General features: G+C 37.8%; 1 protein-coding gene across 1 annotated transcript in view; it reads right to left on the bottom strand.

Moving 5' to 3' along the window:
* FBXL17 (F-box and leucine rich repeat protein 17) overlaps positions 1-22,643 on the bottom strand; it is a 464,109-nt gene that overhangs the window by 294,917 nt on the left and 146,549 nt on the right. Inside the window, exon 6 of the mRNA XM_008506642.2 lies at positions 7,629-7,759. Coding sequence (XP_008504864.2) covers positions 7,629-7,759 — 131 coding nt within the window. The remainder of the gene's footprint in view (positions 1-7,628; positions 7,760-22,643) is intronic.

Genomic DNA, 22,643 nt, shown 5'->3' with positions numbered 1-22,643 from the left:
TGTGAACATAGAGAATCAACAGGACAAATTCATCCCCATCAAATCCAGTTTCCATCTCATCACCAGAATTGGAGTTAAAAATCAAAGCAGGCTGAGACATCTACATCTCATATAGATTTCCCTTCCAAGTGATTTTACTAGGTTAACTACTCTATTGTTATCTATCAATTAATACTTCCCTAAAAATGATATTTTGTAACTAGAAGTATTGAGAGAACCAATATCAGAACCATATCGAATATCATTATGTACCAAACAACGGAAAAGTTCCTTTAATTAGAATACACTAAGAATTTCATCTGAGGACAGATGTACAAATCATTTTATCAGAGAAACTTTACCTTTTGTAGAAAAATATCGTCAGCTATATGAAAAATCACATATACTAGGAAAACTGTACCAATTAGTTACGGCAATTATTTCCTATCAAAGTATTGAAACCTTCAACAAAGTTAATTTCCTTCTTTTTAACTCAGTGACAACAAAGTATATACCCAGTATTCTCCTTTACTCTGTAATGGTTAAGTATTGGCTACAACTAACAAGGAGCATTTATAGATAATAAAATATTTTTAAAAATAAATATGTATCATTACATTCTTAAATACCTATTCAAAATTCATCTGTAAACTTCTTTTTGATACCAGCTATGAGCCAGGTGTCGTACAAGACACAAAAATGAACAAGACTTCCTTCTTTCCCTCAAGGAACTTAGTAAGAAATGAAGAGCATTTACAAATGGGGTTTTGGGGAAAATACTTTTTATTACAAAATTAACTGTTTTAAAAACTTATAACTCTGTATATGCAGTAAGATATCCAAAATTTGTCACCTCTCAGATATCCCATAAGGAAAAGAGAAGGTAACATTCTAATGATGTTCAGAATGATCAAGCATAATCTGATGTCTGAGGTAAGATGACCATATAATTTATCATCCAAACCAGGACACTGGAACACAGAATGGAGCAGCAGCAGCAGAACAAATGCTACACCTGACAGAATTCCAAAACAACAGGACTGGGCTGGGACTGTCCTGAGCAAATCAGGACATCAGGTCACTCTAGGTCTGAGGCAGAATAAGGTACCGGGAGACAGTGAGCCCCTCGTGATTAGCGCCTGGACATTGAAGACACACAAAAATGGGTTCCAGTTTTGGTTCCACCACTTATTAGTTGGGATCTGTCTAACCTCTTCGGACCTTAATTCCTTCATTTGAACAAAGGTTAGTTTCTTCCTCAGGGTTGTTGTAAAGATTAAATGAAACTGTGTGTGTAAACACTTAGCATAGTGTATGGCACAGACTGCAATAAATGGTAGCTGTTATTAGCTGTTGTTATTATCCTTGGTCCAAAAATAAAAGAGAGAAAATATTATACACTCTGACCTCACTAGCACGACAAAAACCAATCATGGTTTTAAAGAGAGGGGTTAATGGAGAAAAGGACACAGAATACATTGTTTTTGTAGATGGTTTGGAGCCGGACTAGTATTTACTCCAATACCATACTATTCTTCTAGGGATGATCCTGCAAACAATTGGAAATATAAAAGACAGTGTCAAAACATATGGCAGCCTCAAACAAGTGTCACCAGCTCAGAAAGACTCCATTCTGTCCCTATAACCCTTTCAGAACTCAGTAAAGTATATTTCTTATTCTTTCTGCAAAAATATGAATAAATATCATAGGACATACATAAAACTATGCAGATTACAGAAATAAGCTAAAATTCAGTTTTACTAAAGCTCCACCTAACCAGTCCAACCACATAATTAGGCACCAAAAGTATGCAGCCAGCCTGCTTGGCATTCTACACAGCAGGACAGTGCAGCTACAAACACCACCAGGGAGCTGCTCCAATAGTCAGCATTATTTTTGCCGCCTCTTTATTTCCAAGTTTTCAGGCTTTTATAGGACAAAACTGTTCAAACTTCACACTCAATACTCCAAGGTGAAAAGTATTCCTTTCCTCCAGACCACTTAACTTTAATAGAAAACAAAATATTCTCAAACTCAAATTCAACTATGCCTGCTGGATTTAATGGATAGGTTTGTTCCCCTTGGGCAATCTTTAAACCTCGGTCTCTAGGAGAATTAAGTAATATTAGGGGATTGAAATGAAATAAAATTCTAGGTCCACTGTGACATGACATTCACAGGAAGATGGCAGATTATCCACCCAGTCCTTGAACACTTATAAATACAATATATAGCATATGTTCACAAAACAATTCTTGGAAATAAAACACAATGGGCACTCAGCAAATATTTTATATCACCAACACCTGCTCAAATCCTCTCTGAACTTTATTTCTAAATGTCACCGTTTTTTATTGAATCAACGGAAATTTGAAAGAAGAAACAGAATAAACATCCAGAGAAGATCAAGGGAGTTAGAAAAATCTTTATAGAAAGCCTCATTGAGTTTTACATGAGCCAGGGTGCTGTCAGTAACCCTGAAAAGGGTGGGGAGTAATCTGTCACTCCACACTTCAACCTGTGTATACCTGAAAGATTAAAAAGAGCATGCACAGAAAAAGAAAAGAGAAAGAACAGCATTAGGATTTTTCTTCATATTATAAACAAAGGAATCATGAATCAGATACTAAGCACTGCAAATAAATTCATTTTAAATTATAGGCTTGAAGTTGGAGCGAGTTTAGTAAACTGGTTCAACTCTCTATATAATTCAGGAAACTTTTTCACCACGCTTTTGTTTGAACACTAAGTGGGAGTGAGCTCTCCATTTTGGAAAGCAGTCAATGAAAATGAAGGTCTTAACTTATTTTAAGCTGAATTCTGTCTCTCTCTCTAACTTCCACGTGTTGGCCAAAGTTCTGATGCCTGAAATAATGACAAACTAATGTAGGAAGACTAATTAACTCTCTATTATCTGTTAATATATTTTATCAGACTAAATTAAAAAAGAACTATTTGATTTAAAATAAGAAATATCTAAAAATATCTACATTCTGGATTTTAGTAAAGGAGAATTCAATTTATAGACTGGTTGGGAACAGGCAGATAATATAAAAGAATAGAGCATGCACAGTGGGAATAGTGGAGAAATGGAGAATGGCCAAAGAGAAGAGCCCATTGTTCATCCTGGAAAGACTGCTGAGATGAGAAAATGTGGGCCCAATGTTGCTAGATCCGTAACTTTTCCAAGAGAAGGCCCAAATTCAGAATTTTTATATGAATTATCCCAATTTTTAAAGTGTTAGCAACTAATTCAATTTTTAAAATATTGTATAGGCCAAACAAAACAGCTTTATGGACTGCACTCAGCTGTGGCCCACCAGTTTGCAATTTCAAATGATCTTATTTAAAGAGAAAATACATATAGTTACTATTCTAAAAACTAGTATATGTAAAGTGAAATAGCAACATACCATAAATATTGTTTTATAACTTGAAAGAAACTGATCACGACAGTCCAAGATTTAAAATTCTCTAAATTTTAGTGTCGACTGATGTAATAGCCCCATTTACACAAATCTAAGATTCACACAGCAAATTAACTCCTTAAAGAAAGTATCCTTAGTTATCAATGTTCAACAAATTTAATACATTCAATTTTTTTTAACGGCAAATTCAAAGAATAAATCTTTAGCTAGGCAAGTTCAACTAGTTGGCAACATAATTTACTTTACCAACCAGTCTGGCTTTTGTTATGTTTTGTGACTTTAGCTGATTGATGCTACAGAATCTTTCAATTCTCTTGTATTGTTACCCTCTACTGTTATCCTAATTAATGAGCAGCATGGTCAGCTGTCAATGAAAGGATCATATATTTGATAATGGTTATATAGAGCATATGATTGAACTTTATTTTCAGGACTAATGTAAAAAAATCAAAAATTGGGAGATTAATTTCCTCTGTGATAGTCAATTTAAATATTAAAAAAAGCTTTTGTAAAGATCTATTAAAATCAATTACGTTTCATTTAATTCTTCTTGGCAAAAAAGAACAAAAGAGCTATTATAAGCATATCACTATAAAGATGCTCAGAACCATTCAGTTTTTTACATATTAGCTTTTTACATCCACAGCATGCTGCCTTTGGACTCTGTGCCAAACATACAAAAACGATGATTACCAAATTGGATGTGAAATCACAAAGGATTTATATCAAATACAAATAAACATTTCAATAAACTTAGAGTCAGAGAGAGTGGAGGAGACATTACAACCAGATGTTTAATTTAAATCATTGATAGAAATAGTCAGTGTCCTCTTTTCATAAACCACTTGCATGTTATTTGTATTCAAAAGCAATGGTAAATGTCAAATGACTACTAGACCATCCTTCTGAATACAGGAAAATATCATGCTGTTTAACTCTCTAAACACAAAAAGTGCTTTTAGAAAAACAAAGATAAAGAACAACATGTCTTAGTCACACAGATCACTTCAAGAAACACAAAATGCTAAAAAGTACCATGAGTATAGCAATAAAGCCTTTCAATTACTATATATTTTAAAATTTTGGACTTCAAAAAAAGTTTATAGAGAAGAACACTTAAAATCCAGAATAAACCTTATATCTAAAGAACTGAGAAGAGTATCAAAGTTTATCTTCATGTGAGGTATCTTTTATTAAAGCTGGCAGCATTAAACAGATACTTTTCATATGTACTATGTATAAAATAATATCTAAAGGTTCTATTATACTTTGATTATGAAAGAAAATAATGAGATTAGTTAAAAAAAAAACCTAAGACTTTTACATATAAATATCAATTGTGTGTGAATCTCAGCTGTGAAATAAAAATGACTCATTAGCCATTTGTTTTTTCTTGTTTGTCCTCACCCAGTTTTTACTGCAGCACTGATGGAAAAATTTATCCATTGGAAAAGCCATAGAAAAGTCAAACAAATGGTCTAAATTTAATAGGAATAGTATGACCTTCCACTGAACACAAGATGTTGAAAAGATTAAATGAGAACATGTGTAAAGTGCCTATCAATTACCTGGGGAATAAAGGTTATTTTCCTCCCTTCTATCCTTACAAGGCTCACTATTATCTCACTCATTAAGTCTTATGTCACCTAAAGAGAGCAACCTTTGAGAGCAGCAGGAACTCAGTCCCCACAGTCTGAGACACAGTAACAAGTATTTAGTAGGGGGTTAATAAATGCTTCCTGATTTATTAGAGGATAATAATAATGAACAAATGTAAAACAGACGCTAATTGATAGGCTAAATGCATTAGTGCATTCCAGTGACCTCTATATGAAAGGTTACTAACCCATCCCGGCTAAGTGCTGAAATTATAATTAAGTCTGACGGGAAGTCCTAGATTTATACCAATATAATTACAAATATTACTTAGCTTAGTGATAGAGTATGGCAAGAACAATGAGATGAGTAATTTAGATGATACTGCAAAGTGGGTTTTAATGTTTGAAACTTCTATTACAGTACACAGGATAAGTGCAAGTAGTGTAATTAAAACTTAAAAGAGTCTGATCTTTAAAACTCTACTGTTCAACCTCATTAAAATGCATCTTTTCCCAATTAATACAAACTTTTCCATTAAAAACATAAAAATACATTTTCACTCCTTGCAAATAAATCTCTACAGTACATATATTTGGGATCAAATAGCAAATACCCATTAGAGTTAAGTAGGAAAAAATGATTGAAATAGCAAGAGGTTTGAGTAGACGGAGCCTAACAAAGGGAAGGAAAGGCACAGGGAGGGCTGCCCACTTTTTCATTTGTAAATACCCAGATTCGGCTAAATAAACATTTGAAGAGCTAGAAGATTAGAAGTCCTTGAATATCTTTGTTTAAATGACACAAACCTAAGCAAAACGTTTACTTAGGAGATAACCCCTATAATCATATATAGACTGCATCTTTTTTACCTCTGTGGTCTCAAGTACCGACTCTTCTACAAAGGTCACGTACACAGAAAATTGTTGTGGAATGAAAGGCAATCCTTATCATAATCATTTTTGTTGCAGAAACAGTTTTTTCTCCTTTTAATTCAATACATTACTAAGTTTATCTCAATATTAAGCTAATGCTAAACACCTAAAACCATAGGAAAATGCTTTTTACTTACTTTATTAGTTGTTACAAAAAACAGCTAAAAGATTATTAAGCTGTCATATAATTGACTGTGTAGAAGAATGTTGATTATAGAAAAGAATTTTATTTTTCAAATGTTTATCAACTTCCTTTAGATTTTGATATATTTCCTACAGTGACTATTACTCAAAAAACAATAAATACCTTTTATAAATGATGACCATGTGCCCATTCTAGATTAGTAAATATGTCAGGAAAAATTTTACTAAGAGAAAGCCAAGTCAAAGTCTATCACATAATTTAAAAAGGAATGCAGGGTAATTTAAGAAAATGTCACTAAAATTTAACATAATTGGGGAAAATGGAGTCTACATGATTTTATTTTTAAAGTATAAAAGCAAATTAAAAGTAGAGGGGGAAGTATCTTGAATTTAAAGCATTATCTGACACAAACTTAATAAATCATTACTCCTATTTGTGAAAAAATATTTAAATCTAAATAAGTTCTAATTTTAGCTGAAATAAGTGCTTTCTCTTTTGAAAGCAAAATATTTTTGGTGGCCTACCTTTTATTTATTTTTTTCTTGAGAAAGACTCGCCCTGAGCTAACATCTGTTGCCGATCTTTCTCTTTTTTTTGTTTGAGGAAGATTCACCCTGGGCTAACATCTGTGCGAATCTTCCTCTATTTTGTATGTGGGTCGCCACCACAGTGTGGCTGGCGAGTGGTGAAGGTCCACACTGGGGATCCGAACCAGTGACCCCTGGGTTGCTGAAGCCAAATGCACCAAATTTGACCACTACGCCACAGGGCCAACCCCAGTGGCTTATCTTTTTTAAAAAAAAAAAACAAAAAAAACTTATTCTTGGAAAGCTAATGGGCAAGAATCTCGTCTCAAGCCTATATTTAAGAACCTACCTAAACTCATTAGTTACAGTAAAGTAGCGCCACTCTGCAGCTGTTTTTATCATTAAAAAGTCTACTTTCAAGGGTTCTGGCACTTTTTTCCTTCATGCAATGTTTCAAAGAAAAATCAGTTCTTATAAGATAAATTATAAATTTTTCATAAGAAAAAACTATCCATTTTACACATTTCTACACTATATATTAAAGTTTCCATCACATGACTTTCATTTGCAAAACAAATTATATTTATAAGAGAACAAAATGCCATCCTTGAGAAAGGATCTAAATACATAACGTCTGAAATAGCTTCTCAGAATCATTTCTCTTGACAAGTGAACAGCAAAATCAACCACAAAAGTTGCAAAAATATTAAAGTGAAAAACAAACAACATATCTTGGATGGATGACAAAGAAAAAATTCAACAGACTGCTGTTATAATTGTTTAGGTAAACATTTGAATCTTAACACATAAAAACCTTGTCACAAATATAAGCAATGGATGGGTTAAAAGTATACATCTGGATGGTTTTAAAAACTTAAACATATCTATTTGAAAAGGTATGGTTACATTAAATTTTCCTTAAAGTTCACATGCCTTGCTATAATGATAATCAGTATTTGGTACATAGAACAAATGTTTGCCTCTGGAAAATTGTTTTTAAGATGTTACAATGGTTACCTGTCATTTATGATCCAGTTCAGACAGAGGTTGAGAGAGCTAAGATTTTTGCACCTCTTGACAATTTCCATCACGGTTTCATTATCCAGTTCAGTGATATGACGTAGGTCCAAGCTGGAAAGGTTTCTTAGCTAACAAGATAAATAAAATGAAAGATTGGAAAGGTAAATACTAGGTTCATCCTCAAAAATTACATAGTTTATTACAAAGTAGAGTATCACTGTACAATATTTAAAATAGATAGTCTAGAATCATTAAACTAAATGTTTATGTAATATTTTACATACTAAATTAGAAATGAAGGCAGAAATCTATAGTGAACATAGAAATGGCAACAAACATTAAAATCAAACAACGTTTATCGAGGTATCAAAAAAATCAAAAGTTAGCAATCTAATAAGCAGGGAAGCTGTTATATATTACATTAAGCACCCACAATTTGATAGGATTATTCTTTTTAACATTGTTCAATTTCAGATATTTATCTTCATGATTGTAATGCCACTTTGGTATAGGTTTTCTCATTTTTTAAAAGATGAAATATGAGTAAGTGGTTAATTCAGGGATTCTTGGCAATTATTTTATCAATGTACTCCAAATTGTACTCTTATGGGTTGTGTGTTTCACCATGCAGAAAGCAATATAAAACATTGTTTAAATGGTAAAGATTTTCTCCAGGTACCACCTTCCCCATTTCTTCATTTTCTCTACTCCTTTCCTGATGTTTCCTGTCTTCCCCTGATATTTAGTCCCCAAAGAAAATTAATAATATCATTTACACAAAGATGGTAGGATCTTAAGTATCTTCTTCAAATAAGCTACATTTCAAATAAGCTATTTTTACTTAATAACATGCAAAGAATTAATCCGGAGGCACATGGTAGACAAAATAACATCCCTCCCAAAGATGTCTATGCCCTAATTTACCTTATAAGGCAAAAGAGACTTTCAGATATGATTAAAGTTATGGGTTTTGAGATGGAGAGATTATCCTGGATTCTCAGGGTAGGCCAATCTAAGCACATGAGCCCTCATGGGCAGAGAATCTTCCAAGCTAAAATCAGAGAGATGTGACAGAAGATGATGCAGGAGATACTTGAATTGTTAAAGGGATTCAACCTGCTCTTAGTTGCTTTGAGAATGGAGGAAGAGGGCCAGGAGCCAAGGAATGTGGGCAGCCTCTAGAAGCTGGGAACAGCCCTGAGATGACAAACAGTGAGAAATAGGGATTTCAGACCTACAGCCTTAAAGAACTGAATTCTGTCAAAAACCTGAAGCAGCAAGAAAATAGATTCTCCCCTCGAGCTTCCAGAAAGGCATCAGACAGCTTGATTGTAGCCTGGTGAGACCTGTATCAGACTTGTGACTTCTAAACTAGGAGAGGATAAATTTGTGCTGCTTTAAGCTGCTGCATATGTGGTAATTTGTTACAGCAGCAATAGAAAACTAGTGGTCAGCATTTCCAGCCCCATGAGGGCGCTCTCCCAGGACAGGCCAGTCTTCTCTAGGACACTCTCAAATCCTTCTGCAGAGAGAGCAGGCTATTCCTGCAGGAAGCTGACTTGCAGGTGTAACCCAACTGCCAAAGGCCTCAGAGCAGCGAGACAGGCAGGTCCCACCCAAGAGTCAGTTAAGCTGAAGCTTATCCCAAGAGAGGATAAGCCACTGGAATCTCCACTGCATATGGCCAGAGAGAAGAAAATACTCTAAAGCAGCACCAACCCAAAGAACTTTCTGCAATGAGGGAAACATTCTATATCTCTGCTGTCCAATATGGTAACCACTAGTCACATGTGGCTACGAAGCACCTGAAACGTGACCAGTGTGAAGGAGGACCTGAATTTTTTCTATCTTACTTAATTTTCTTTACTTTACATTTAATTTTTTATATCTGCATGTGGCCAGTGTCTACAGTGTTGGACAGAGCAGCTCGAGAGAAGTGAGTCTGCCAGGCAGCACTCAAACCCTCTTTTCCACCTCAGCTCACAAAAGGAGAAGCGACAGAGAGGGTTCATGCAGAGTCACTACTGGCTGCTCTCTGATGCATGTTGCAGAACTACGGAGAGAAACAGAGATAGCTAAGAGAGATGAAATAGGAAAAGGTCCACAACAGTAGGGAAATTCCTCCTAATTAAGACAGCAAGCTTCTGTACACTAAGGACTGAACTCTAAGCATTCATAAAGAGATTTAAGAAAAACTCTCTGCAATCGGCCTATCAGGTCAGATGTTCAATGAAGTCAGTAGTCCAGTGTGGGACTCAGGACAACACTCTAGAACCGAGGCAGGACCAGGAAAGAGGAAATGGGTTCTGACAAAGTTCCTACTCAAGTTAGCACAGTCTAAGGGCTTTATCAACATCAGAACATGATGGGTACTTGGCAACCAAAGCACACTTTAGGGGATGGACTCACCTTTGTTAAAATGAAACAGATCACTCTGGCTGTCTCAGCAGCTCCAGACAGCTGACCAGTCAGAGCCTGGGCTGACTCCTTGGTCCCTTCCTCAGGGGTCTCCTCCCTCCTCTCTCTGATAATTATAGTCAACACCACACCCAGGGCCCAGAGGTGAGCTGCTCAGGCTCTAACATTCTACCCCAAACACGGCCCCTGATCCCTCTCCTTTACCTCTCGCCTTAAGCAAGGGAGATTGGCATTAAACAAAACAACGACAAAAATTTCTGAAGTATCTAAAGGAACAAAAAAAGAAATAGCTATGTAAAATACAAAATAAATAGCAAAATAAGTTTCCACATAGTCTTTCTGACATCACTAAGATTCACTCACAGAATCAAGGGGCTGATACAGACGCTCCTTGCTATGTTTTCTTCCCTCCCAACTGACACATCTCCACATGGTGGGCACGGAAACTGAAGCCATCCAGAGGAATGACAGGGTTTAGAGCAAAGTGGAAGGCTGTGAGTCCAGTGACAATGTCTTTTACAAAGAAGCAGGAGATACCAGGAGTACAGAAGAAGATGACAGTAAAACAGGAGAGACAATAATGGTAACGCCAAACGGCACAAGTCCCAAAGACTCAGTGTTTTCTTTTTTTTTTTTTTTCCAAGATTTTATTTTTCCTTTTTCTCCCCAAAGCCTCCCGGTACATAGTTGTATATTTTAGTTGTGGGTCCTTCTAGTTGTGGCATGTGGGATGTCACCTCAGTATGGCTTGATGAGCAGTGCCATATCTGTGCCCAGGATCTGAACGGGCGAAACCCTGGGCCACCGAAGCGGAATGCGTGAACTGTAACCACTTGGCCACAGGGCCGGCCCCTCAGTGTTTTCTTAATTATATTTGTCATTATACTTTTCAAGAGAGGTAGAAGAGTAACGGTCTGGAAGCAGCTATGAAGAGCAAGGAGGATCTTGTCCCCACCCCCACCGACCCTGATAAATCCAGTGAGAAAATAAACAAGGTGGTAGGCAGAATTCTAAAATGACCCCAATGACCCATGCCCTAGTATAATCCTGCCCCTTGAGTGTGGGCAGGACCTGTGATTATGATGGGATATCCTCCTTATAAGGCAAAGGTGAGGGGTTTGCAGCTGTAATTAAGATCTCTGACCAACTGACATTGAATTAATCCAGAGACAGTATCCTGGATAGGCCTGACCTAATCAGCCAAGCCGTTACAAGCATCTAGAGGGATTCTCCTGCTGGCCTTGAAGAAGTAAGTGGCTATGCTGTGAGAGGGCCTGCGAGAGGCCTGTGAGAAGGCCATATGGCCAGGACCTGTAAGAGGCCTCCAGGAGCTGAGAGCAGTCCCCAGCGGGCAGACAGCAAGAAAATGGGGACCTTAGTCCTACAGTTACAAGGAATTGAACTCTTCCAACAACTACATGACTTTCTAAGAGGATCTAAGCTCTAGAAAAAAATGCAACCCCAACTGAGACCTTAATTGTGGTCTTGTGAGACCCTGGGCAAAAACCAAGTTGGAATGTCTGGACCCCTGACCCATGGAAACAGTAAGATGATAAACGTACATTGTTTTAAGCTGCTAAGTTTGTAGTAATTTGTTGTGCAGCAATAGAAAATTAATACAGAAGGGCTGTAGGGGACTCTGTATCCTTGAAGAGAAGCCAGGTTCCTCTTAAGACAAGGGGACTATCCTGAGCCATTTTAAACTCTTGAGATGCATATGCTCATAAAAGCATAGAGGGAGATGCTTGGTCCACTCCTCTAGGGGCATCTTCAGCTGCCAAGAAAGTACTCCCTGGGAAGATGGGCAACCCTGATGTGGCAGCTCTTGTTAGTTCCACACTGGAGGAGGGAAGGAGGTCTTGCTAAATTTCTCAAAACAATCCTCACTTATGGGAAGATGAGTTTAATGGAAATGTTTCATGAAAATGTTTGCATAGCCCCTGGCTTTTACTCACTTTATATTCTGTCAACAGTCACCTGTTTCCTATACATGTCTTAATATGACTAGGTAACTGTCTTTTTACTTTCACTAAACTTTTATTTTTCACAAGATTCTGCATTGGGGCTAAATAAGTGGCTAAACTGGCTTCACTGGTCAAGTTTTCTTTTCTTTCTTTCTTTTCTTTCTTTTTTTTTTTTTTGCTGAGGAAGATTCACCTTAAGCTAACATCTCTTGCCAATCTTCCTTTTTTTGCTTGAGGAAGATTTGCCTGAGCTAACAACTGTATCAATCTTCCTCTATTTTGTATGTGGGTTGCTGTCACAGCACAGCCACAGATGAGTGGTGTAGGTCTGTGCCTGGGAACTGAACCCAGGCTACCAAAGCAGAGCGTGCTGAACTTAGCCACTAGGTCACAGGGCCAGCCCCAAGTTTTCTTATTCTTGATTAAGCAAAGACAAACTTGCACATGTCAAGGATCAGAGCCACTGTTAAATTTTATATTCCTCTTACTAATGTCTCCCTCAGAAATGTACCCTATACCTTTATTTTCTATATAAAAATCACCATTTTCTTAAACTACATTATTTTTACAGTTACCTATATTTACAGAGTATTTTAAATAGATCTCGACACCTGAAAACTTTTATAATTGTTGGAGATGTACTGTTCCAGGAACATGTGAAAAACCAAATCACCTCTTTGAGTTGTAGGTGCTGGAGTGGCTTGCTGGGCTCATCCTGACAGCAGCCTCATGTCAGTACCACAGCAAAACCGGAAATATATGAAATGCACCCATAGGGCTGCTTGAAAATACTTTGAAGGATGACTATTAAACCTATGAATGTTGCGCCAGCCCAGTGGCACAGCAGTTAAGTGCACACATTCTGCTTCAGCAGCCCGGGGTTCACCAGTTCAGATTCTGGGTGTAGACATGGCACCGCTTGGCAAGCCATGCTGTGGTAGGCATCCCACATATAAAGTAGAGGAAGATGGGCACCAATGTTAGTTCAGGGCCAGTCTTCCTCAGCAAAAAGAGGAGGATTGGCAGCAGATGTTAGCTCAGGGCTAATCTTCCTCAACAAAAAATAAAATAAGAAACAAAAATAAATAAACCTATGAATGTTAAGGATGAATTCTGTTAAGTGTAACTACATGCACACATGAACAGTTAATATAGCCAAGTATAGTACACAGACGACATCACTTTATTTTCCCAATTATCCTTTATTATAGTCACTAGGAATATGGAGAGTCATAAAAATTTTATCCAGCCACATAAATATCTACTACACATGCATAAATATCTACTACACATGCACATTTTGGGGTCCAGCACAGCTTATGACACAAAGTTTCTATTTGAATTCTTACACACCTCTCAGCTTCCTTCACTGTAAAGTATCTCTTTCTCACAACAGTGTGAATGTACTCAATAGCACTGAACTGTACACTTAAAAATGGTATTAAAAAAAGATAAACTTGATGTTATTTACATTTTACCTCAATTAAAAAAAATCACTTCATGAACCAGGACATGGTAGGAGGAAACAATAAAGCTCTGCAGAGAAGACAATCTAAAGGTGCTTGTGCCAGTTTGGTCCCCTCACATTAGGGAAGATAACTGAGGACCAAAGAGGTTTGAATACCTTATTGAGGTATAGATAATGGGGAGAGAGATGTTAGCAAATCTAAACTGTTTTACAGATTTGGGAAAATCTAATGGCATAGCAAAAAGTAACAATTCCAGTTACTACGTATGTGATAAAATTCTAATTCTAGTTGACTGACTCTTGAACTTTCAGAAATCCTGCATTCACACCCACTTCTCAGTGCAAGGTGGGTCAGACGGTGACACGAGGCCACCTGTGGCTGACACCGCCCCGCATTTATTGTCCATAACTGGAACATTTCTTACTCTTCCAATGCAGTACAAACTCATACATGAGGAAACGGGTTTTCATCAGCTCTCACAAGCCAGCATTCTACTGAGATCTTGAAGAGTATTTGATTCTCGGATTCAATTAAAGCTCATTTTTTCATGAGCTGACAGTCGTTGTCTATGCTCAAGTGGCCTTCCCTAGGACCATTTTAGCTACTTTGACTTGAAATATGACAGTATCCAAAGCAGGTCCAGGAGGCTAATTTCCAGTAACCAGCATCATTCCAAGACACGTACTGAGCACCTCTACGGGATGTGGCATTTTTATTCAAAACTGCACAAACAGCTCTGTCAAATTCATCACACTCTTTCTCTTGCTATGGGAATTTCATAATAGTGCCCTCCAGTGTTTCATAAAAGGCTACCTAAAATAATCCTTCATAGTCTGAAACAAATAATTACATTTAGGAAACTGACATTTTAATTAAACTTATTTTCCCTATAAATTCACAGGGAGGCTTGGGTTACACAAATCACACAGGATTTGAATAAGCAAAGCCATACAACAAAGATCTTCTAAATGCTTCACTCCAGTTTTTAAACATTTAGTAAGGTATCTTAAAAGAAACCCAAGTCAGAATGTAGAATGTAATCAACTTTCAATTTAATACTGCCTTTATTGGGAAAAAAATATGACCTATAACCAATTCAGGTTAAAGACTAAAATTAGTTAGTGATTGGTATGGCCACGTATGTATTTAAGTATAAAATGAGACACTAAAATGTTTCCTAGGAAACACAGGCTTGGAGGATTATAAAAAGACCTCAAATGGCTTCCAAATTTTCTTAAGACTCTGGAAAAGTAAAATATGAAACAAAATCCTCAGTTGTACACGTTGCCTACAGTGGATCAGAGGACACACAGTACCTTGGCAAAGGCAGCAGGGATGTTCCACTGTTTCAGGCTACTGAGGATAATTTATGTGAAGCCAGTTGGAGGTGATAATTTCTGAAAAGAATAAAAACTTCTGTAGAGTTAAATACCTTCAAATGTCAACTAGTACCTAAATTACTTCTTGTCAGCCCTGCAGATGTTGGTTTTATGGGGACAGGGTTTCAGAGCAATCAGGTGTAATCTTTACGGAGCAAAGTCAAGGGTTAAGACAAGCTGCTGGGGCTGTGGATAGCACCACACACTCATCTGCCAATCACCTGTCCGGCTGCCAAGATGGAGATCACGGCAGAGACCGAAGGCACAGAAGACAGGAGAGTCAGAGAAAGGCATTTATAAAAAACTGAGGAGAGCCTCCTCGTAAGGACAGAGAGAGGGAGACACAAGGAGAAAGGCAGGGGGCTGCAGCACAGGTCTTGCATGGTAAAACCAGAAACAATAGTAAAGAGACTAAGACTGCTGAGAATGGAAAGGCAAGGGACAGAGAGAGAATTTCTATCCCTGAGCATAGGAAGACTTCCACACCTTGACAGGGCCTGATATCTATGTTTAGAGAGGGACGTGGGTGGACGAGGGAGACAACGAGGGGCATCCCCTCTGGTCATCAACAGGCTGAACCTCAGCCCGGTTAAGGATGCCACTGGAGTATGAAGTGGTAATAAAAGCTAGATAAGCCACATTTAGGACATCAGGTAAATCCTTCCTAGCACCTCACAGAACTGAGAATCTCCGGGGAGAACGGAAAGCTTTTAAATAGCCTGAGAGCCTGGCAGAGTCAATAAAGGTTTCTAATTCTAACCATGAAAACAGGGCTTCCAGGGTCTTGAATGCTACCACATCCACAGGAGCTACCATGTGAGTTCTCTGGCACCTTCTCTGTATATTCCTTCCAACCACTGCCTTCCTAAGTACACTGGGCTGCTGCCTCTGTATTATTTCCAAATCCAAGACCTGTTCGGTTCTGCTATTCTCCTGCTGGATCTAACATCTTTCGCAATTTTATTCACATTCTGTTTTGCTTTCTAGGACACTTTACTGCACTGCTTCTTCTCAGACTGCCCCTTCTACTCCTTCGTGCAACATTACCAGCCAGATTAATATTCTTTAAATAACTTTGATTACATCTCCCACCTTCTCTGAAACCTTTAGGAAATGAAAATATTTCAACTGTAAAAAAGAATCCCAGAACTTGCCTATCCAGGCCCTTCACTGTCCATTCCAACCATTCTCTGACATCTGTTAATGTAGCTCAAATCTCTTTCCCCAAGTCTTGAGAAGTTGTTCTCACTATGCTCAGAGAGTTGTGCTCATAATTTTAAAGCTGATCTCACTTCTTGATTACTTTAGAGTCAGGAAAAATTAGTCTTAGAAATATAATATACTTGCCTTAAGATGAATTATTAACTGGGCAGTCCCCGACACAACTGTGCCCTTTAGACAAGAATCATCACTCGGCAACAGCTGCCAAAGGACCAGGGGAGCAACCTTTCTTTCCTGCTACAACAACTGGTGAGTCCCCTCTTTGTCTTCTCCATCTTCTTCCCCTTCCCGCTCTTGTTCCTCCTTGCCCCCCACCAGCCCTTCCTGGGCTGTGTTGCTCAGAACCAATCTCTCATTGCAAACATTTGACATCTAATCTCAATGCTTGAGCTGGTCCAGATCTGGGTCTCTGGTGAGGTAGTTGTGGTGCACTTTCATTCATACTTAAATGTTTCCTGAGTACCTGGCTCTAACCTTGGCTGCACGTTAGGATCATATGGGGAACTTTAAAAAAATACGGGGCCAGCCCAGTAGTGTAGTGAAGTTCCCATGCTCTGCTTCGGTGGCCCTGGGTCAATGGGTTTGGATCCCGGGTGCAGACCTACACACTGCTCATCAAGTGATGCTGTGGAGGCGTCCCACATACAAGATAGAGGAAGACTGGCATGGACGTTAGCTCAGGGATAATCTTCCACGAGCAAAAAGAGAAGGATTGGGAACAGATGTTAGCTCAAGGCCAATCTTCCTCACAAAAAAAATAAAAAATAAAAAATGCTAATGACCAGGTCCCATCCTTAAAGGTTCTGATTTAATTGGCTTGGGGTGAGGCCAGCCATTACTATTTCTATAAATGATATCCAGCTGATCCCAGCCTGGACTGGGAACCACTCACCTAGTGCAAAGCAGTTAATATCTAAATCCAGTTTCTGAACATGTAAAAATAATTTGTAAAGCTCAGCATCTTCAATCACTCAACAAAGAATTCAGAGATATTATTCACATAGTCAATAACTATTCATTGGGCATCCACTATGCAGCAGAAAATATTCTAGTTGCTAAAAATACAGCAGTGAACAAAACAGACAAAAACCTCTGTCCACAGGGTGCTTACATTCCTAGCTGGAAGGGGGTAGGGGGAACAATAAATAAAACAAACAAGCAAAGTATACAGTATGTTAAAAGGTGTTAAGTACTATAGAGAAAAAATAAAGCAAGGCAAGGCAGATGGAAAACAATGGAGGGAAGGAAGATGGGGTGTAATTTTAAAAAGGCAGTCAAGGATGATCTCACTGAAAAGATATTTGAGCAAAGATGTGAAGGAGGTGAGGGAGCAAACAACCACGGTGATGTCTGGGGCAAAAGTGAGTGCAAAGGCCCTGTGATGGGAACTGGCCCAGGGTTTTGGAGGATTAGTAAGGAGCCAGAGGTTCTGGAGCAGAGTAACAAAAGGGAAACTAAGAGGAGACACAGCCAAAGAGGTGAGTGAAGACTGTATGAGGCCTTGTAGGCTAAGGCAAGGATTGTAGCTTTTGCTCTGAGGAATCTGGGAGCCACTGGAAGGTTTTGAGCAGGAGCGTGATATGATCTAACGTACATTTTAAAATAATCATTCTAGCTTCTGTGTGAGTCTGGAATAGGGGCAAGATGCAAGCAGGGAGAGGCTGTACTGAAATAATCCAGCCAAGCGATATCAGTGACTCAGACCACAGTGACAGCAGCTGGAGGTGGTATAAAGTGGTCAGATTCTGGATACATACGAAATTAGAATCAACAGAATTTTTTGACAAATAGGTTATGAGGCCTGAGAGAAAAAGAAGAATAAAGGATGATTCCAAGGTTTTTGGTTTAAGTAACTAGAAGGTATTGCTGCAATTAACTAAGATGGTTTGGGGGCAGGTAAGAAAAGAGAGGTGGGTTTTGAATATGCTATATCTGAGATGTCTATTAGATATCCAGGAACAGAGTCAAATAAATTCAGGAATCATTAGCACACATATGGCATTTACACTTGTAAATTTAAAATAAAAAAGCATTAATCCTACATAAATGTGCTGAATTCCCTAGGTTAACTAGGTGCAATAATAGTAGCCTAAAATTTATAGTGAGTAAAAAAACTTATTCTTAATTGATTAAATTACTATGCAGGGATATATATCCTTAGTAATAAAATATAATACATACTAGCACAATTCTAAAAAGTGCATTAACAGTGATAGTGTCCTGAGCCACCTGGGGCAGTTACAAGGCTGGCTTCATTTCCTATCAAAGCATAATTCAGCCTCCATGGCTCCAGAGCATGTCCTCTGTAAAACCTCCCGGCATGCCCACAGTAAGAGACTCTGCTCTATGTACACCCAGAGATGTTGCGCATTTTCCCACCACGGCTTTAAACATGCTGCTTTATAATTTGGTGTAATTAAGTGTATATTCCTCCCGCTAGAGTCAAAGGCAAGCTGTTGCAGGTCAGGGACTATGTCTTATTCACGTTTGTGTCACCAGTGCCAAACACGGTACCAGGTGCATCGAACACATTTATTAAATGCTTATTGCTGAATAAGTAAATTTGAAATCAGGATCACGACTTTAAGCATAATTTCATTTATTTAACTTTCTAGAAGTCAGGTCTCTGTTCTTTTAACTATATTAAATGTGGAATCTGCAGCTCTGAAGCTACATATTTTTTAAAGTGATATATTTGAACATAAACTTCACTAATATGTGCATTAAATAATAAAAAACAACATTCTCATTCCACACAATTAAAGATCATTTTAGAACAAGAAGCATAGTCAGCTCTCTATTTACATATTTGTTCCTAAAATGAAGAACGTTAAAAAAGGAAAAAAGCCTCTGTAAGTTGTCAGAGTTTTGATGCATGTGCAGGAATTTTGAGTAGTTCACCAAGATTTTAATCACTGTCTTCTGCTGCAGAAATGTGAATTTGTTAATTGGATTTCTGCTTCTTAGTATCCAATTCAGAACGGATGCTCCGCTCCTCCTCTTGCACTCTGGCAGGCAGCACAGTCTCTAATTGACTTTTTTCTAGGACTTTTCTTTCCACAAAATCCCTTTCTTTTCTCCATATAAGATTTCTAGAGCTCATAACGAACTATAAACAGCACTTAAAGTTAGCAGCACTAAGCAGCCCTGTCACTTTTCTACCCAGCAGGACCTAAGAACTGAACTTCTCTTCAATTAAAAAATAAAATGTTCACACTGTTGCACTTAAGAAAAGAAATCAAAGCTTAAACAAATTAAGGGTAAATTAAGTCAAATGTGAATGTAAGTAAGGAGAGATTACTGCACCTAATTGGACTGGTTGTGTACCTCTCTTTCATTTCCTCATACCAAGTTCAGAGATCTATTTTAAAAAAGCACAGTTCATGGAATTTTGAACCCATTTCAGTCACTTGTATCCACATATCACACTTCAATGTGTCAAAAGTTTTGGAAATATATTCCAAATAAAATTTTAACAACTTTATTTTTAAAAATAGTAAAATAATTGAAACACCATTAGCCCAAGACAAAAGCTTATCATATCCACTCCAAGTGACCTGCTCACTGACCTCTTCACCTTACACTATTAAAGCAAAACAGTCAAATTATTCCATTCTTTATTTCTAGACGTGTGAAGCTGAAAAACAAAGGAATGACCTTAACGATTTGTAATTAAAAAAATATTCTGGCACATATTTGTGTTTTCTAGCATCCCAAAATTATTAGAGAAATGTTGTACCTACTATCTATAAAATGTCTTTTTTTTTTCTTCCTGGTTTAGAATATGCAACTGCGACTCACCTTCACATTGAAAAATCTCTTAGCCCTACACTCTCATTTCTGGGCCTCAGCAGAAAGCCAAAGCTCAGAGTAAAAAGTGCCTAACCCTTAATTCTGGAAACTAGTCTTCCTAGTCTGTGACCAGGTACTGTTTCAGAAAGTGTGAGCCAAAAAGCCCTGGTGCACAGCACCACCACCAGCTGAGCCACTTGCCATCTTCGGGGCTTCCATACTCTCAGAAAAATCCTTCCTAGCATGTGCAAGAACACCACGAGGCCCTGTCAACAGGTACCTGCAGCTTCTCTCTGGGGTCCATCCATGGGTCTGGAGCACCCTAAATCATCCAGGAAGAAAACAGCTAACCTAGGCTTCCATCAGCAGTTTTCTCTCAATTTCTAAGCCATTTTTATGAGAAGAAACATTCCAAAATGTATACATAACTGTTCCCCTACCCTCCTTCCTGAAGTCCCCAAATAAAGCCCAACTATCCCTTCTAGTTGGAAGGCAAGTCTGATATTAGCAATCTAAAAATGAATCAATCAGATTCCCCCTACTAGTGAGAAAGGAGGCGCAGAATCTCATTCTAAAAGAAATCACAATGCAGTTTAGAAAAAATACTGTTTCTTGTACAATTTTCATTTCTGGCGTTGCACTTAATTTAATTATTCATGGCACCATCCAAGTGCCTCGATCACCTATGATAATGAAAGAATGAACACTTTCCAGGTGAGAAGAATCTGAGAAGACTCAAACTTTCCAAAGGGCATGTAAGGATTTATATTCAAAATCCAAGGTAGGAACTCTCCAAACACTGAATCAGACCCGTCTGTTTTACTTAGTTTGACCCTTGTTCTACAGACAGTTCTGAGAAGCAACAGTGTTTGGTTTACAATACATTTAAATTTGCAAGTGGTAAGTTTTAGTTCCTGACTCCCCTAATCACACTCAGTGTTAAGAGGTGGAAGTGAATGATCTCAGATTCTAGGTTAATGACTATGCTACAGGCAGTATATCAGTTATCAATAATAAATAGTAATCAGAAAGAAGGTCTTTATGAAGTTTCCTTGATATTAAATAATGTAGAACATGAAGTTACATTACCATTAAAGTAGATAACACAAATTTTTCCAAAATGAACTGCAAAAATTTTATAACTTTGACATATATTAAAGCATTACTTTCTGATACTTAGAACTATCCATCTGTAACCCTGTTCTCTCAACCAATTTTGTCCATCTATGAGTTGAAAATCTTCAACCAAGTGAGATGAAATTTAAAATGAGAATATCTAGTGTTACATCTATGGTAAAACTTTAAATATTGATTTGCGATTTAATGTCATGTACTTTGAGTCACTTAACCTTCTCACATAAATAAAAAGCACGACCAAGATTTTTGAAGAGTAAAAAATAAACACAAGTACTAACACGATACATGCTATTTTTGTCAGTCAAAACTCTCTAAGAATAACTTACATAGTAACTAATAACCAATAACTCTAACTAGTTCACAACAATTAACTTTTTATTTAATCAAATATTTTTCTTTATATTTGCCCCTTTGAATTGACATTATATATTATATCACTGAGAAAATATTTAAATTTTATTCTTGCTAGGAGCATGTATAAAAATTATTTTTCTATAATTAAGCAGCTAACCCTATATCCTACTCTTGGGACTCACCATGGCCTTGTATCTTCACTATTCTTAATTGTCACATAGCTCGCTGCCCCTATCTCTCTAGTTATAGCCTGTTTAGATCCAGGACAAAAAGTACAGCGAGTGAAAGTCTAAGGAAGGGTCAAATCTAATTTAAATCTTACATTATATGCAATTCTGCTTTGTGCTTTGATCTCCATTGTTACAAGATTCTCTGAGAGGAAATAAATATCAGTTCTATTATCTTAAATGTGCTCTCATGTAAGAAATCTGGAATGACGCAGAAAGGAAGATGTATTAACAGGGTTTAACCAGGAAACCAGAAACCACTATAAGCATTTATTGAATTACATGAGGGGAATTTCATTAAGTAAATTGGTTATTCTGATGAAGTAGAAGCTGAGAAGACAAACTGGAGAGGCTAGTGCAGGCCAGAGATTTAGCAACAACAGGAAGCCATGAGCACCCCAAAGCTGGAGGGACAAAAGGCAGAGTCGGTGTTACTGGAACTCACAGGCCATGGTTATCCAAGATAAGCTGGAGCTGCAGGGGACCTGTCCGGGGCTGGAACTCATGGGGAGATAAAGCTGTTGCCAGAAATGCTACGTGAGACAGAGAGCAACGGGGAGAAATACCCTAGCTTCTCCCTCCCACTAAATGCAGCCTGCAGAGTGAAACTCCCTATGATATGGAAGAGCATGCTTAGAGAGAAGAAAGGATCTGAGGACAAACAGACCTAGGACCAGCACAAAGCAAAAGGAAAGAAGGGCGGGGGGGGGGGGGGGGGGGAGGGGGGGGAGGGGTTCAGTTTCCAACAGTGAAAAGAAATAGTCAATCTACTGGGAGTTCTTTATAACGACCCAGAAGTAGGAATAATTGCCAAACTATTCCTGTACCCTGCATGAGAAACCCAGGGTGCTGACCAACTTTGTTTTTTCTTCAAGTCAGATGAAAGCTGCAAAAGTCATAACTTGAACTGCTTTCTCAGGCACAGGGGTATTGTTTCATTTTTAAAGATCCAAGATTGACAGCCAATTGCATGTTGAAAAAGTACCTCGGATCAAACATAATAACCAAGCATTTCCTCTCGTAAATATAACAGAGAAAGCTCCAGTGGGAA

This window comes from Equus przewalskii, chromosome 13 (genome assembly GCF_037783145.1).
Source record: "Equus przewalskii isolate Varuska chromosome 13, EquPr2, whole genome shotgun sequence".
Classification (NCBI taxonomy): Eukaryota; Metazoa; Chordata; class Mammalia; order Perissodactyla; family Equidae; genus Equus; species Equus przewalskii.
The sequence above is the reverse complement of the archived record's forward strand: the minus strand, read 5'-3'. Positions and strand labels throughout refer to the sequence as shown.